At 40.3% G+C, this 16,967-nt stretch overlaps 1 protein-coding gene across 1 annotated transcript; it reads right to left on the bottom strand.

Annotated features, from left to right (window-relative positions):
• Positions 1 to 157: 157 nt before the first annotated feature.
• On the bottom strand, positions 158 to 11,516 carry rph3aa (rabphilin 3A homolog (mouse), a). The gene is given in 16 exon segments (XM_035183861.2): positions 158 to 1,173; positions 2,180 to 2,276; positions 2,398 to 2,479; positions 2,737 to 2,888; positions 4,106 to 4,159; positions 4,678 to 4,804; positions 4,879 to 4,988; positions 6,537 to 6,611; positions 7,029 to 7,108; positions 7,367 to 7,594; positions 7,727 to 7,915; positions 9,011 to 9,155; positions 10,635 to 10,718; positions 11,110 to 11,239; positions 11,400 to 11,486; positions 11,488 to 11,516. Coding segments are annotated over 16 exon segments (1,803 nt in total). The 3' UTR covers positions 158 to 1,039.
• Positions 11,517 to 16,967: the final 5,451 nt, after the last annotated feature.

Here is a 16,967-nt window from a genome sequence, read left to right as displayed (position 1 = left end):
CTACTTGGAGCGAGAGAAGTATTATCAGGAGAAGTCAAAGTTCACCAAACTATCAGCTGCGTGTCTGTCTGAGCTGGCTGGTTCAAACCTCACCTGATGCAGACAAAGTTTTCTTCCATGTCACACAGCGCAGATCAAACAAGCCGAGGAGCAAAGGGAGTGCCGCAGTGTTTTTATTTATTAGACATGCATCGATATGAATACAGAGGAAAGATGTTGTATGGCATCAGAATACATCCATCCAATATATCTGTGGGGGGGTGATATTTCATGAGGTCCCAGGAACTGTGCTTACGTTGCATACTTGAATTTCATCTGCATAATAAGATGTCATGCAGAATCATTTTTTTATTTCTGCAGCAGAAAGACAGAAAGCTCACACATGCACAGGAGAAGAAACTGTCATGTCAGAGATGAATTAGACCAATATTTTATCTGTGTCAAAAGTATCAACACATCCACAACACGAGAGAGTCGGTTCACATCATTTTATCAACCAAACATCTGAGTGTCCCACTTAATATTTAACATTTGCACGATGCATGATAATTATTCACGGTAATACGAGTGAAATGCATGTTTTGGTGACGCAAGCACTTGAGCAGCAACGTGGTCACATAGATCAGCTGATGACATGCGACATGGTCCCATATGACAGGAGCACTAATCAACACGGGCAAGAGGTCAGAGACAGAAAACTGGGAATTCCCCTCAGTTGGGTTGGAACTTATAGCGGTACACGTTATCTCAAAGACAATGAAAACGTTTCCATAAAATACGATAATCACTCTTCAATCATTTCTTCATCCAGATTAAGATTGGATATCAGTGAATATGGTACAATTGCAGCTTCCTGGTTTTGTTTAGTGGTCACTCAAGGACAACATCCACGATAGTCACCTGAAAACTGCTGGAAATGCCGCTTGCACATTGCACTTTGGGACAATCCACATAGAAGTATGTGCTCATAGGAGGACTATATTCTACAGGGAGAATGAGAGAGACAAAGACGATACATGTATGGAGAGGAGATGACGTTTTAGTCCTCAAACTGAACAGTGTTATCGTTTAACAGAACATGCCAGCACTCAATCTTCTTGTCTTTGTTCTTCAGGCATTCGTACCAGTGCTTCAGACACTCCCCTTTAGCCTGGATGCCTAACTGACATCCTCCTGAACGAAAGGGAGAAAAGTGCCCATTAATACGTATACAACGTTAAAAATGACACACATGCTAGCAGCCATGAGAAGCACAGCAGTCTCATGAGGCAAAAGCTTATCGACATGCGATCATGCTCACAATGACAATGCGACTGTGGTGATGCTTGGTAGACATGATGTTTACCTTGTAAGTTAACATATTATCATTTAGCTAACATGATCTAACAGAGCTCAACAGCGAGGTTCTAGAAGTAGAAGTCTCATTCATATTCTGAATAAAGATTTTGATAATCAGCCATAATATTGTAACCATCCAAGGTAGACTTACCACAAGTTTGTGAAACAATGCTATATGCTCCAGTAGAAGCCAAAATGTCCTAAGCTATCAATTGCATTTTAAGTCAAATGTGATGTCACAATCCTCAGGTATGATACAGATGTCTCTGATTGGTGGAGCTTGCAAGTCAGGTCATGTAGAGTCGTGTTAGTGAGGTTCACAGTAGATTATGGGATGCATAGCTCCGCAGTTTTTTTTATGCCTCCGCACAGGCGTAAGCCAGCGTTCGGAGGCATTATGTTTTTTAAGGTTGTCCCAGGTTGTTCAGGTCCCATTCCCTTATCTTATCATTATCTAAATTTGGTACAAATATTCACTTGGACTGAAGGATGAACTGATTCGATGTTGGTGGTCAAAGGTCACGGTCACAGTGACCTCACAAAGCATTTTTTTTGCCTTGTGAAAGTGATATCTCTGGGATGCTGTGAAAGAATCCTCTCACATTTGGCACAAACCTTCACTTTGATTTTGGTAGCCCGAGGTCAAGGTCACAGAGGCCTCACAAAGTATGTCTATGTTTTTCATGTACGTTTTTTTGTGTAATAGTTGTTAAGATATCAGTCTGGACCAAAGGGACTGAATTAACCAACAGACAATTTCATTTCTATCAATGCTGAAGGCAAGTCTAAAAGTGACTAGCTGGATGGGGGAATAGGATTTCAAACAAATGTCCACACTTACCAATGAAATCATTGGATTTGCCCATGTCATAGTCCCAGACTGAGATGTCCAGGGTTTTCTTGGCAAGTTCACCGTGCTTTATTTCGTAACTGAATTCCTAAAAAAAACAAACACTGATGAATTTATTGCACAATCCGTGGCTGGACAATGGGCAAAGAGAAGACAACAAAGTAGAGTAAGTGTAAATTTTAAAAAGTACAGTAACAACCACAACTGACCTCATTAAATTCTGGATTGAGGGTCTTCTTTTTTATCTGCGTCTTGTTTTTAGCTTTCTTTCCCATGTCTGGCTTGAGACATCTACAGCACCAAAGACCAAGAAAGAGATAAAGTAATACCTCAGAAATCTATGAATTCTTAAAGGAACAGTTTCAAGTTCAGGAAACAGGTTATTTGTATTCTAGAGAAGAGCGACAACTCTCACGCCCACACAGTAAATATATAGTGTATCTATAGCTAGTGGCCATTGTATAGATTACACCAATAAACGTTCAGTCTTCACGAGAGATGATCTGTGCACTGAGGTTCAGGAAGATGTTAGAGAATGGAGAACATACATTTTGACGAAGGGGTCAGAGTATCCGTTGGAGTCCATGGCCGCCAGGTGAGCACAGCGGACCACGCCCACTACAAGACGACCCACCTGGCTGTTGTACATCAGTGATACCAGGACACGACCTCTTTCCTCTGAATGGTCCCCTTCTTTCAGCTGCACACACACACACACACACACACACACACACACACACACACACACACACACACACACACACACACACACACACACACACACACACACACACACACACACACACACACACACACACACACTACAGATGATGTACAAACACATGCTTTGCTCTGTGCACATATCTGGAGGGATTATACTGTGCTAATGGATGATAATGCACATGCTTAAAACTATGTTATTTTGCAGCAGGATTAAATACTTGTACATACATGTGCATCAACGTAAAAGCAGTAGTAGACACTTTTTTTTTCATTTTTCCTGGAAAGATTGGGCTGGTGCTTTACATATTGTGTCACCATTCAATCAAATCAATAGACAAAAAAGACTGTTCACAAATAAAGTTGATCAATGTCTTAAAGCTACAGCTACAAACATAACTCGAACTTGACCAAATAATGGGGATTATATTTAGTGGTGTATTAATCCACATTTGTTGCTCTATTGCGTATTCACTGTCTTTTTTAAATCATCACTCAAAACTTACTTTCAGTGAATGGCTTTTACTTGATTGTCTTCTAGCTATTACTTATGTTTCTTTTATGCATTTTCTTTACAGGTTGTATTGTTTATTTACTGGCTTTGATTTAAGATAAGACAAGTTAGGATAAGATAAGTTAGGATAAGATAAGATAAGATAAGATAAGATAATCCTTTATTAGTACCACAATGGGGAAATTTGCAATATTACAGCAGCAAGAGGGCAGTTAAAATTAGGCATCAAGTAAGTAATAATTAGTAATATGCAATACTTAAGTGTAAGGAAATATACACAATATAGAAAAATATAAATGGAATAATAGCTAATATATACACTGTAAAAAAAAAGGAATGACCATTTACCAAATGTAAACTCTGCATATCAAACTGCATGGAACTCATTGAGGTCATTTTACTTCAGGCAACATGAGAGCAGGGATTGTTGTGGCAATAGAAAATGAGTTTCCATCTTGACTAGATGCATGTAAGTGATAGCGGAAACAATGAATTTTATATTGACATTGATGGAGAAATGCAATGTGGGTCGATCATGTCTGGCAGATGCCGGATCTGTTTAATAAGGTCATTATCAGTTCAGTGCATCCATACGTCTATGGTGCAGAGGAATCAGATGTACCAGGCGCTGGATACACAATAATATTCACATGTGTGAGATCTAGTGTATGTGAGGGTCTTACATCCTCCTCATAGAGGGCCATGCCGCGGGCCGAGCCTCCGACAGCCTTCTTCACCTGGACATAAAGTAAAACAGCAATACTCATCACCATCAGCACCATCAACATTAGTTACACAAACTGGAACATTGAATATGAAATAGATAAACCCAGTTAAGACAATGCAGAGACAATGTAAATAGCCCATCTCTCCTTGCTGTTCCTGTTTTAAGTGTTATTATGAGCCAAGCACTCCGCAATCAGTCTCCTGGCTTTAGTTTTATATTAATAAATACATATGAAACAGTTGATATTTCACACCTATGGTCAATTTAGAGTCTTCAAACTGCATGTATTTAGACTGAGGGAGGAAGATGGGAGTATACCCACACAAAACCCATGCAAACACAGGGAGTACATGCAAAGTACAAACAAAAAGACCAAAGATGAACCGGGATTCGAACTGGGAACATTCTGCACGTGAGAAAACCGTGCCACCACCATGTTGCCCTATTGGTAAAAATAATAATGATTCCTGAAATATCAAACTGTATCTACATATGTTGAGGATGTGTCAGTATCTTCTTCAGGCTCACCGGGATCACTCTCTCCAAACAAACATTGAAGTTCTTCTTCTGGTTAAACGTCAGTTTCTTCAGTGCAACTCGAGTCTCTCCTATGAATTCATTGTGTCCAAACTTGTCCTCGTCACTCACTGAAAGCCTGAAGATGGACAGTGCACTCTATGAATCACATTTTATTTGTACAAAGTTAAAGCAGGTAAAGGTTGTTCTTACCGGAGCGTTTTGCGTGACATTTCATCATTGTTGATACCGTGGTAGATGAGCGTCTCATTCCACACGGGATTCAGAGTTGTTTTCAGTGTCTTGGTGCGAAGCTTGTTAGACTGAGTGACGCCACACAAGACAATGAGAAGAGAAACATGATCAATTTGACTGGGTTTGAAATGTCCAACTGTCTGGATTCAAGCAAACATGGGTTCACTCAAGAGATTACTACAATGAGGACAAATCTTCTCGACATAAATCATGTACCCTCACTGTGTGCATATATATTACTGCTAAATTATATAATTTGAGATCATCCCAAATTTAGTTGACACACCCAACAACTTCATCACAAGCTTTGTGTTGTTGTAAAACACTGAATACAAAAGTAGCTGATGGCTACATGCAGGCTACATGCTTACACCACTATGCTGTATTTATTTAAAGCTAAGTTTTAGGCACTACAGACATTTTTGGTCTACTTTAAATCATTGTTTTGGTTTTATGAGCTGCAACTTTACTGTTTTGGTTCAGTCTCAGCGTTCTCATTAACCTCATTTCCAGCAGCTAGTATCAGCAAACAAGGTTTTTGAAGGTCCAGTGTGTAAGTTTTAGGAGGATCTTTTTCTTTTGCGGAAATATAATAAACATTTTTATGTTTTCAATTGTGTATAATCACATGAAACTAACAATTAACATGTTTTAATTACCTTGGAATGAGCTTTTACATCTACATTAAGAGCAGGTCCTCTTTCAGGTCCACCATGTTGCTTTGCCATGTTTCTACAGGAGCCCAGAATGGACAAACCAAACACTGACTCTGGAGAGGGCCTTTCACAGTTTTCCTTGTGGGTTGCAATCTGCAACTTCACCACTAGATGCCCCTAAATCTTACACACTGAATCTTTAAAAGAAGGGTAAATGTCCAGCGACTTACAGTTTGTAAATAGTGATGATGTGTGTAAGTGGGCACGCACAGTTTGCCAATGGAAGAATGGTGTTATGCAATTGCTTGTCAAGCTTTGCAAGGGCAATAACCACCAAAGATCATGAATGCTTCCAAAAATATATTGATTGCAACAGGTAGTGACCTATTTCCAGATGCATGTGCTATTAATAAGTTCGTACAAAACATTAGTGAGTTGTCCAATAAACAGTGGGCAGATGCACATATTTGGGGGAGAAAACCTAGCATGTACACCCAAGAGAAATTAGGAGCAATTAAATCACTGGATGCATCAAACTGATTTGAACTCTTGGTTTTATGTCTTGAAATTATAAATATTCCCAAACCAAAGACAAGGACATAAGACTAAATGGTATGATAGTCCAATATAGTTTTGTCATTTACCTATTCCCACACATTCACAGGCAGTATCTTGCCTGAGGACACTTCGTAACCTATCTTGTTAGTTGACGACCCGCTCTACCTCCTGAGCCACAGCCGACCCCGAACAAACAGCCAACCATTTTAATATGTATAATCTCCCTAATTCAGTGTTTAAAGCTTACTAACTCAAGTGGATATAATGGGATTACCAACATTTGTTTTTACAAAATGCATGCATCATATTTTTGATGATATGTGCTCCGCCCACAAATTTAAAATGTGATAAAACAACTAAATCAGAGCTGTGCAGTTGTCAAAACCAGCCCACTGATTGTACCTTACTGGCTCCAGGTAACAGGTGCATCTTCACATACGGGTCAGCAAGTCCATTTGAGTCCATCGGCTTCAAACCCTGAGACACACGAGAAAAACAAAGCTAAGATTCAGCAGAGATGTACATACATGTAGTGTTTATGCGATTCAGAGGTGGAATGTTGGTGTTACTGCACTACAAATCAAATATAAAGGTACTCGATAAGCCTTGTCTTATCCCATCTCGTCTTGTCTTGTCTTATTCCATCTTGCCTTGTCCCATCTTATCTCATCCTATCTTGTCCCATCTTGTCTCATCTTGTTCTGTCTTTAATAGGCTAGTCTTTTTTTTCCCCCCGACCTGACTCATTTTGTATTGACTGCTCCCGTCTTGTCTTTTTGTGTTGCATCTTGATTTGTCCCGTCTTGTACCACGATGTTGCATCTTGTCCCGTCTTGTCTAACTTCAGCCTCTCTTTTCCAATGTCTAATGCCTCATGTGTGCCGGCTAGTTTACCTTAGCTTTAATGATACAACAGTGCAGGGCGTGGCTCTCCTGTTCGTAAAGAAGACTGAACTCCAGAGATCCCAGAGTAGCTGCAGGAACAAAAATACAGGAAGGACATCAGAGAAGAGAAGTAGAATCTTTTATGTGGCTCCTCTTACAGAAACCAATACCCCACTAAAACAGGAGCAACATTAATTTGTCACTCTTCATCGCTCTACTGGGAATGTCCCTCACAGCCACAGGTACAAAAGAAGGAATTTATACTGTGATAAAAAATGAGTTAAAAAGTAAACATCTGGGACACTCTTATTCTTAATATAAATCAGGGGAGAGGTGATCGTTCCTACTGGCATCATCCGAGTCGTAGTCATTGTCCTCATCCTCTGTTCGATCTGGTGTTGGTCTTGGGGGAGTGGGATTGTTTGCCGAGGGATTAACAGGTGGAATAGTTCTGGCTGCAGGAACATGAGATGAAAAGGAACTGGAGACAACAGGTTGTCTTTTTTCCTCCACAGCTGGAAGGGATACCGTCCCTTCCCTCTCTGAACGTTTGTTCTCCACATCTGCAGCAGGAGCTACAGGCGAAAAGACACAAAAATCTGCCACTGACTGAAACATCATTTTTTATAATGATGTTGATGTTAAATGTTTTTGAGAGCAGCCCTGAAGCATCAGGCTTGTTCTTAGAAGGAGCACTGCTGCTTTACCTGAGGTGACGGTGGCCTGCTGTGCGTTTGGCCGAGGTGGTTTGGAGGCTAACACATGTCCCTCTGTCTTCATTACAGCTGCTGGACGAGACTGACTCTCATTATAGCTGTCAGCTGTTGTTCTTGCTGTCTGCTCCCATTGTTCTGATCCACAGGACTGCTGCTGCTGCTGCTGCTCTGTGCTCAAGTCTGAGGAGACAAAATAAGAATATCACCTCCACCACTGGAGCTACACTGTTTGTAAAACTACAGCGAACTGCAACCTCCTCTTTACACTACTATCACCACACTCTTATAACAGATGACATTTTGAAGGCCCGTCAGGCTTTTCCGCCACTGCTGTCTCTCCCAAGATGCAGAAAATATTTCAGTCTACAGTTTCTGGTGTTTTTTCTTCCCGTTGTCTCTTCTTACACTGTTGTGGTTCCTTACAGGAAATCTTCAAATTTCTATTTCCTGACCTGACCTCCATCTCTCTCATTGACAAAAGTTTGAAGGTTGGACAGTGGTGCACAGCATTTTTTCTTATTTAGTATCCTGTGAGCAGATAGCCAGACAAACAAGGTAATGTTTTCCTTTGTGTGTGTGTGTGTGTGTGTGTGTGTGTGTGTGTGTGTGTGTGTGTGTGTGTGGAAAATGTGTAAGGAAGGTATCACAAGACTTTTCTTCTTAACTTTTGGAGTTGATAAAAAAATATTGTTTTCGAAAAACACATTTTCAAGATATCTAAAAATAATAAATGAATAATATAAGCTAAATTATTTTATACATGGTTCAACAATACATTTCCCGAGGTATCACTGCATCCTATAGGAGTAGAGACATGAACTAAATCTAATATAAATTAAAAAAATTATCATGGGAAGGATGTTATCATGTCGTCAATATGAAGTCATATAATGACAACATATAGTGTAGTAATGTTTAAACTTTTGCAACCAATAAGATTAAAGACACGATGGGCATATTATTTAGATTAACCAATCATTCCTCGTCATATGGGATAAATGACATCACAGTGATGTTATTATAAAATGGCATAATTACCATATAAAAAAGTTAGTATTGCCTAATTTGTGTATAGACAGCGTGCATTGGTATGCATAGTCCCTCCAGTGCTTTTGATTTGGATCTGTAAATAACATATGCACCTTCAAATATACTTAGGAGCAGGATGATGTAGCCTATATGAGAATATTTAATAATTATAGAGAATTATATTTTTCCACAGCGTATTATGTTGTGTAAGCAGGAGTCTAATCTTAATTTCATTATAAAGGCTACCGTGTCTTAGATGATAATTTGTTGAAGGTTCCTGTGGTCCCTCGCTCTCAGTGCTGGCCTGTCGGGATCCGGACAGAGGGAGGGGGGATGGCAGACTCTGCTGCTCTCTTCCCTTGAAGAACCAAGCTCCGGAACGTTTGTGCACCTGCAGGAACACACAGGGAATTCATACACAAGAAAAATACGCTGCTGAAAGATGAGAATGGAAACTACTGGCTTTATATGCAGTGTTAAACATTGAAATCTCAGTTCTGTGAACATACAGTGTACACTCATAAAATGGCCCTAAAAGCTTGACCTTTAGACAAATGAAAAATGCTGGCGGTGAAGCTGGTGAGAGGGGTGAGCTGGAAGAGGCTACAGTGGTCCTACAGAGCTAAGAGAAACTGCAGAGTTTGGATTTAATAACAATTATGGGTTTGTCAAGCCCACTGTCCCATTACACACAGGCACATTTGATCAATTTATAATTGAAAGATATTGATTGGTTCCACTGTGAAAGTGTCGAGAATCAATATTTTATAACAGTGTTTGAAATAAAACTTTAATTCAATTTTACTTTTATAGCGTCAAATCATAATATAAGGTGGACCCTTAAAAAATTATGACATTGATAAACCTGCATTAATAACAGCTGAATCAGCAGCTCCCATCACCTTTACCATTGTTTATTTGTTCGGATCACAACTTTACTGTTTTGGTAAAAACATTTTTGGGGGGTTTCATGTTTTCCGATGAAAGGCTGTAAAAAGCCACTGTCCACTTCTTGTTTATCAGCAGATAGACAGAGTTAGTGAACAACTGGTGAACATAGTGGAGCATTTAGCAGCTAAAGAGGGAGATATTTGCCTCAGGAGGTGGTGGAGACCAAAAACAGAGATAAAAGAGAGTGAATACTCCACGTAGATTCATCAGTTGAACACAAATCTGACTCCAAATGAAGGATAATGTTGCTCTTTAACTGCTGGATGAGTAAACAAGCAACTGTTTCCTAACAACATTCAGCAAATCAACTTGAAAGGCGATGGTATGTTAATGGTGTGTTCACAGTTTGTTTCCACTGCCTCCAAGTGGCCAAAAAAACCTCCTGAAGCAGCTTTGTTATCTATATTTCTTCATTCTTTTATGTTATTGAGCAGACAAATAATCACTTTGTATTTGCAGCATTACAGAGTTGTTATATCCTGTGTGTGACTGACAGGAGAGAGCATTTATTTAAAGAGTCTGGGCTCCCTGAGGCAGAGACCTCAGCCAACACAGCACTATCATCAAAACAGCCTTGTGTAACTGCATCAGCAAGAAAAGCAGAAACCAGACCTTTTTGTTCATGTTCTATATTAATCAAAATGCTATCTGTACTTTTTCCCATTAATTAAATAAGGGTTGAAATAAATCATCACCCATTATCCACTTCGGATATTGAGGTGCAATCAGGGGTAATTTTCCAGGCCACTGGACTTTGAAATGCAGTTCTGTGCTAAAAGGTCAGTCTAAAAGCTCGAAAATGGTTCATGTCACAGGAAAAGCTCTGCTCCTGACTGGCAGAAGAATGACATAATGGTGTAATGTGGCCCCATGATTATATGAAGAGCCCTCTGTTTCTTCACCTACTCCCTGCCCTCACCTCTTGGTGCTCGTTGCAGATTCTGCACAGCCACACAGGACACGTCCGGCTGTTGCTCCAGATCCCACATTTGCTACACATGTGCTGCAAATATACAAACACACGTTTATACAGTAAGACACACGTATAGAAGCAAAATCCTGCACAGATTTAGTCCTTGATGGATAGTAGGTGCACAGAGCATGTATATCTTTACAGCTCAGATAGCATTAACCTCTACTTAGTTAACAGGAGCAGTTAATTAGGGCAACAAGAAATAGAATGGGATGCATAAGACAAACAGAGACACAGTGTGTGTCAGAGCAAGTTAGTGTATGGCTCACTGGCACCTTATCGCTACAGGAAACCTCTTGGGATGTGCACAACACTACAGAACAGATAGTAAACAGAGGTCCTGTACTCACTACATCCTCTAGGAGCATGTGCTCTGTTTACTTTCTTTGTCCAAGCAGAAATAATACACATATCCACCTACATTCTTGCACTGCACGCAGAGGACAGCTGTGACCCCCTGTGATCCAAATGACGCCCCACACAGCAGACAGTGGGCCTGTCCATCACCACACGCTGTTTTCTTGATGTTATCCAGGCGACTGGAGAGACGCCTGAGAACACACACGGATATGTGTAAGCACAAATGTGACACAGGTTTTACACCAAAAATCATGCAGCTCAGTGGGCATCTGCAGCCATGACATGATTCAAGTGATGTGATTCTGTGCAACAGAGACAATAGTTCTCTCTCTCTCTCTCTCTCTCGCTCACTCGATCCTCTGCTGCTCCTTGGCCTCCATCATGGCCGCACGAGCCAGTACACTGTTGATGATCTCTTTTTCCTCATCCGTGAGCTCCTCCCTGGGGGCCGCCAGACCTGTTCATCATCCACCCAATCCTGTACCAACAGCACACACACACACACACACACACACACACACACACACACACACACACACACACACACACACACATACAAATAGACACACAGAATGTTAGTGGCATGCAAAGTGAAGTGAAGTGCAGCTGAGACAAAAGGCCAGATCTTTATTTTTTGTGCATAGCCACTGTCATCTAAGGACAAGCACAGAGCTGGGGAATAACTCTGACTTAAAGCAGCACTGAACAAATGAAGGAGAGTAACACACAAGTAGGCGACACAATGACTTAATAGTACACGTCTGAGATGTGGAGAAGTGATCATCTGTGAGCAAATGATATGCACTTTGTTCTACAGTCTCAAACAAACAGCCAGAGGGCAGATTTGTCTGGCTCAGAATTTCTGAAAGCCCCACATGCATCGTAAAAGAGAAATGGTTTCAATACCATTTTGATTTATGGGGATTTGAATTATTCTCTTAAATTTAGACTCTGAGTTTTTCCTATTTAAAATGTTTAATTCTGTCACGCCACGTTAGAATAATCTATTTAACATAAGAACTCTGAGAAACTATATTTCAACACACTTATATAACAATACTTACTTGAAAAATGACAACCTGACAACATTTTCAACTACTGACCACAATCTAACAAGTCTTTCTTGCTTTGAAAAGAATCATAGATGAAGTCATCAGGACTCTCTTACGTCAAACAACTTCTAATTGTTATTGACACCATACATTTTTACAGAGCACGTTTCCTCTCCAAAACAAACTGACCCACTGATTTAATAAAAATCCTATAAAAACTCTGAGTAAAGCCTTTTCATGTTGAAAATCAGTGCTTTTGCTTCATTTCTCTCTGTTAACTTAAGTTCCAGACACGTTCAGCTTTACAGTACATAGTTAAAATGACCGGTTTAAAACCCCTTTAGTTGGTCACACAATGATTCTCTCAGAAATATTGCTGGCAGAAGTAAAAAAGTTCTACACTTGCTGTTGGTTGGAAGCTTCCAGGATAACTTCTAATGAGGTTTAGAATCACAGAACGAGCAGAGCCCAACTGTCTTGCCTGTTCAAATGCCTGGACTTAGCTGAAAGCAGGAGTTGGCTTCTTTCCCCTAAATGTGTCTGTTTTGGTAATTTTGTGGCTTCCGATGCTATTGGTACCAGTATCCGTCAAATTATGGGATGGATCGATGGATGAAATTGAGCTTGTGGCTTCACATCTGCTCTATTATCACAGTGTTTTTTCATACAGGTACGCTGAATATACCAAACATTACACGTCTTTATGTGTGTTCTATGTATTTTGTTTAAACATTTTTTTTAACTATATTGGGTCAATATCTTTGTGAACCATATGAAAATAAATTTTCCTTTAATATGGTTCTGCTGTGTGCACCAGTCTCCAGCCATGTATTTGATGTATTCTGAAACACAGTAAGGACGCATGTGTACCTATTTTTAAAGAAATTACAATTTTCCAAGATTAGATCAAGGTGGCTATATTTGCTGCATGAGTAATTGTAAAACACAGCCCTTAAGGCTACAGATGGAACTTAAATAGCTGCTGTGCTGTGTACCTGTGTCCTGCAAAATGTCTGTGCCCATGAAGGCAGGTACACACAGGGAATGTAATCACCAGCGTTATGTGGACGTGATTAACTGTGGCCTCAAATGTCGCCTTGAATGTCGTTGTTTGATTCCATCAATTATAGCAGCCTGGCTCTGGGGATGATAATATCAGTTCTTCACTACCTTGGTACAGACTGAAATAAATATGGGTTTGGTTGTGTGAAGGCGCCACAAATTTTTGATGAATTGATCCATATTGACCATAGGAAATGTAATCATCTTTCCCTCAGGTGAAAATGTTGATAGATAGATAGATAGATAGATAGATAGATAGATAGATAGATAGATAGATAGATAGATAGATAGATAGATAGATAGATAGATAGATAGATAGATAGATAGATAGATAGATAGATAGATAGATAGATAGATAGATTACTACAAAGATGTAATTTCTCATTCAAACATCACTGTGTCATGGTTGAAGAGGCACTCCCTGGTGAAGGTGAAGATTCACCGCTGCTGTGCCACAGTCTCTGGCCGTTAAATTCCCAAACATCTGCTGGTCACGTCCGGGTGCACAGGCACCGTGTACTTGCGCCGCTGCTCTGCCTTGAAAATGGGGCATAAATTGAGGCTGGCCATAGAAAGTGCACTGGTAGCTGTAATGTGTTATTGAAGTGTGGTCTGCAGTGTGCATGCCTGAAGACACTTTCACTGCGGAGAAGCGCGCTCATTATCTTTTAACAAGAACATGGTTAAGAGGAAAGCATGACCTCAACGTCTCGCCTCTGGTCCGACCAGGCTGCTGAAGCAGACGACACCTCGCTGAACAACAGATGCCGCAATGTGTTTGCTGACAATTAGAGAATAGAATGGAGAAAAAATAATGCCCATATTATTTCGTATTTAATATTCTCTTCATCGTGAATACATTTTATTAACAGTAAAACAATGCCAAAAATCTTTGGTTCAAGCGTTTTGAAGTTGACTTATCTCAGCCATCTGAGCTGTTAACATCAGCATCTCACTATGAGCTATAGTGTTTGAAAAATCAACCATCAGTGGATATGTAAAAATGTATTTTTCAAATTTGGCCATTTTCTGAATAATAAGATTCTGGTTTTAGGAGCATTCTTTAGACATGTATGCATAAATACATCTCAATTGCACGCGTGGCCTCTTGCCTGTTTACAGTCAGCTCTTTTTTACACAAACCAAAAAGCAGAGGGAGAAACACTATTTTAAAACATGATGAAACACTTGGACATCCACAGGTTTTTGGATATGCACTAATATCTCAACACCAAGCTTGGTAGAAATATGGTCTCTTTCAAAATAAGGACAAAACCAGAATATTTGGTGCATGTAAATGTACTGACAGAACGTGCTAGTTGATGTATGACTGTGTCTGAGCATTAAACTTTACATGAGTTTGAGCAGTGGCTGCTGAGTAGGAATATTTAAATGGCTCACATCAAGGCCGTAGTCATGAAGTGAACATTGGGGGGGGACCAAAATCTCACAACTCATTATTAACACACGAGATGAATTTGTATGTGTTTTGTTATTTAAAACAATGTTTATTTTATATGATATTATGCAAACCATCCTCCAACCGGAATTAGTAGAACAGCGTCTTATGCAACTAGCGAAGCAGCAAAAATATCCATGTTTGGACGTCTGTGTATGCTCGAAAACAGAAAAGCAAAGCCACAAGCAACGCTCATTAAAATACGATGTATCCACCGCTGTTCTTGTTGTTGTGCTTAAAGTCAGCGCTAGCATTAGCTGGGAGAGCGGCGCCGTATACAGACGTATGCAGTGACGTCATGACGTGGCCCTTTGAACGGCACTGGCCTGTAGGAAAGCAACTGCGAACCAGCACTAGCACCAGCCTGGAACTGGAACCTGGTTCCCGTTGGTGGAAAAGGGATATTGGACAAATCGCATGCAGAGCTGCTAGAAACAGGATACGAGTTGTACTACACCGTAATTCCTTAATCGTCAAAGTTTCATAGTGATTATTTTGGACGGCGGTGCTTTTTTGCTTGTCGTCATAGCATAACAGTTTTATTATTATTATTCATCGGCCAGTTTACAATTCAGTTTATTGGGGGGGACAATTTGACCATATTTAAACATTGGGGGGGAGGTGTCCTCCCAATGACTAATGTGACTATTGCCCTGGCTCACATACATAACAGCTCAGTGCCCTTCATCTTCTTCATTCCTGTCCCCTCCCTGTTGTGTTCCCTGGAAAATGTCCTGTCCCCAATGCATATAAATGTCAGGGGTGGCTGTCATAGCGGACAGTGGAAACCTGACAGATTGATGGATGAGCGTGTGTGTGCGTGTGTGTGTGTGTGTGTGTGTGTGTGTGTGTGTGTGTGTGTGTGTGTGTGTGTGTGTGTGTGTGTGTGTGTGTGTGTGTGTGTGTGTGTGTGTGTGTGTGTGAGGTGACTCACAGGCTGAAAGTGTCTTTTCCTTTCATACTGACCCCCACCTTTCTCACTGCGAACGCTTCAAGGAACACACACGCACGCACGCACGCACATTCACACACACACACACACACACACACACACACACACACACACACACACACACACACACACACTGTCATTATGAATCAAGTCACTGCTGTTACAGGCGGAACCACGTGAAAGTGCAAATTGATAGGATGTAAAAACATCTTGGCTTCATTTATAGATCGTGCAGATCATTTGCTTCCTGCTGGAGTCAGACTATAAAACGTTTGTGTCTGTTAAGAAGGTCACTGTCAGATCAGATGATTATAAATTCTCATAAATTCTTGTCGTGTAGTGGCTGAGAAACATGAGAGACATGACGGACGTGACACGTTGCTCCCAGACCAATCAGCTTTAGCCTTCTGATATCAGGTGTGTGACATCACAGGAAAGGACGAGCTCGAGACGAGGACGTATATAAACACGGCGTCTGAAGCGATGTGTATGATACTGGCTGTCTTGGGCTCAGGTTAAGAAACTCCTCTTTCACAATTTTGCGACACCTACAACATCATTCCTCTCTCACTTCTTCATGCTAACATTTGTGCGCAGCTTCATCACTTCAGCTGTGCACGTGGTGGAAAAAGTATAACGCTACTCTAGTCAGAAAGCGTCCCAGATTTCCATGTTGGCTCTCGTCCAGCATGACACACCACACAAAATAAAACGATCAGTTTTCACGCTCGATACCAATCGATAATTTCCAAACCCACCCAACACCCTGTCTTCTGGGTCGGGCTATAATCGGGTTCATATTGTGTTGCTTGACCCAAGCTATAACATCGCTTGTAGATGATAATGATGACAATGATAATGATGATAATTTATACTTTTGTTCCGTTAGTGTCATTTGGAAAAATGTTAATGCTGCTCACAAGTAAAATTATTGTATTAGACAAAATATATATATATATATATACACAAGGCAGCATGATGGCAAATTGTATGTATTCAGCAGAGACCATCTTAAAATATTTAGAAGTCTTAGAATTTTTAAAATAAAACAAAATTATAATCATTCAAAACACAGCTGTTTGTGTCTTCAGCTGAAAGCCGCCCAGATGTTTTTAGTGTCGTTGCCAAACAGACAAGATGTGTTTTCAGAGAAGACACCAGATGTGATGTTGATAAGTTGAGTCTGGTTCTGCTACTGATAATGTGAAAGAGTTTTTTCTCTCCACAGTCACCAGAGTGTTTGCTCATTGTGGGAACTGTTTTTAAGGTCCTGACCTTCTATGTAAAGTGCCTTGGGGTAATGTATATTATAATTTGTTCCTATACAAATATAATTTCATTGAATTGAATTGAATGTGTTTTTTGATAAGAGTGAGTTTTGGAGGTGAGATTGT

This window comes from Hippoglossus stenolepis, chromosome 18 (genome assembly GCF_022539355.2).
Source record: "Hippoglossus stenolepis isolate QCI-W04-F060 chromosome 18, HSTE1.2, whole genome shotgun sequence".
Classification (NCBI taxonomy): Eukaryota; Metazoa; Chordata; class Actinopteri; order Pleuronectiformes; family Pleuronectidae; genus Hippoglossus; species Hippoglossus stenolepis.
Note: the sequence above shows the minus strand (reverse complement) of the source record. Positions and strands in the feature narration are given on the sequence as shown.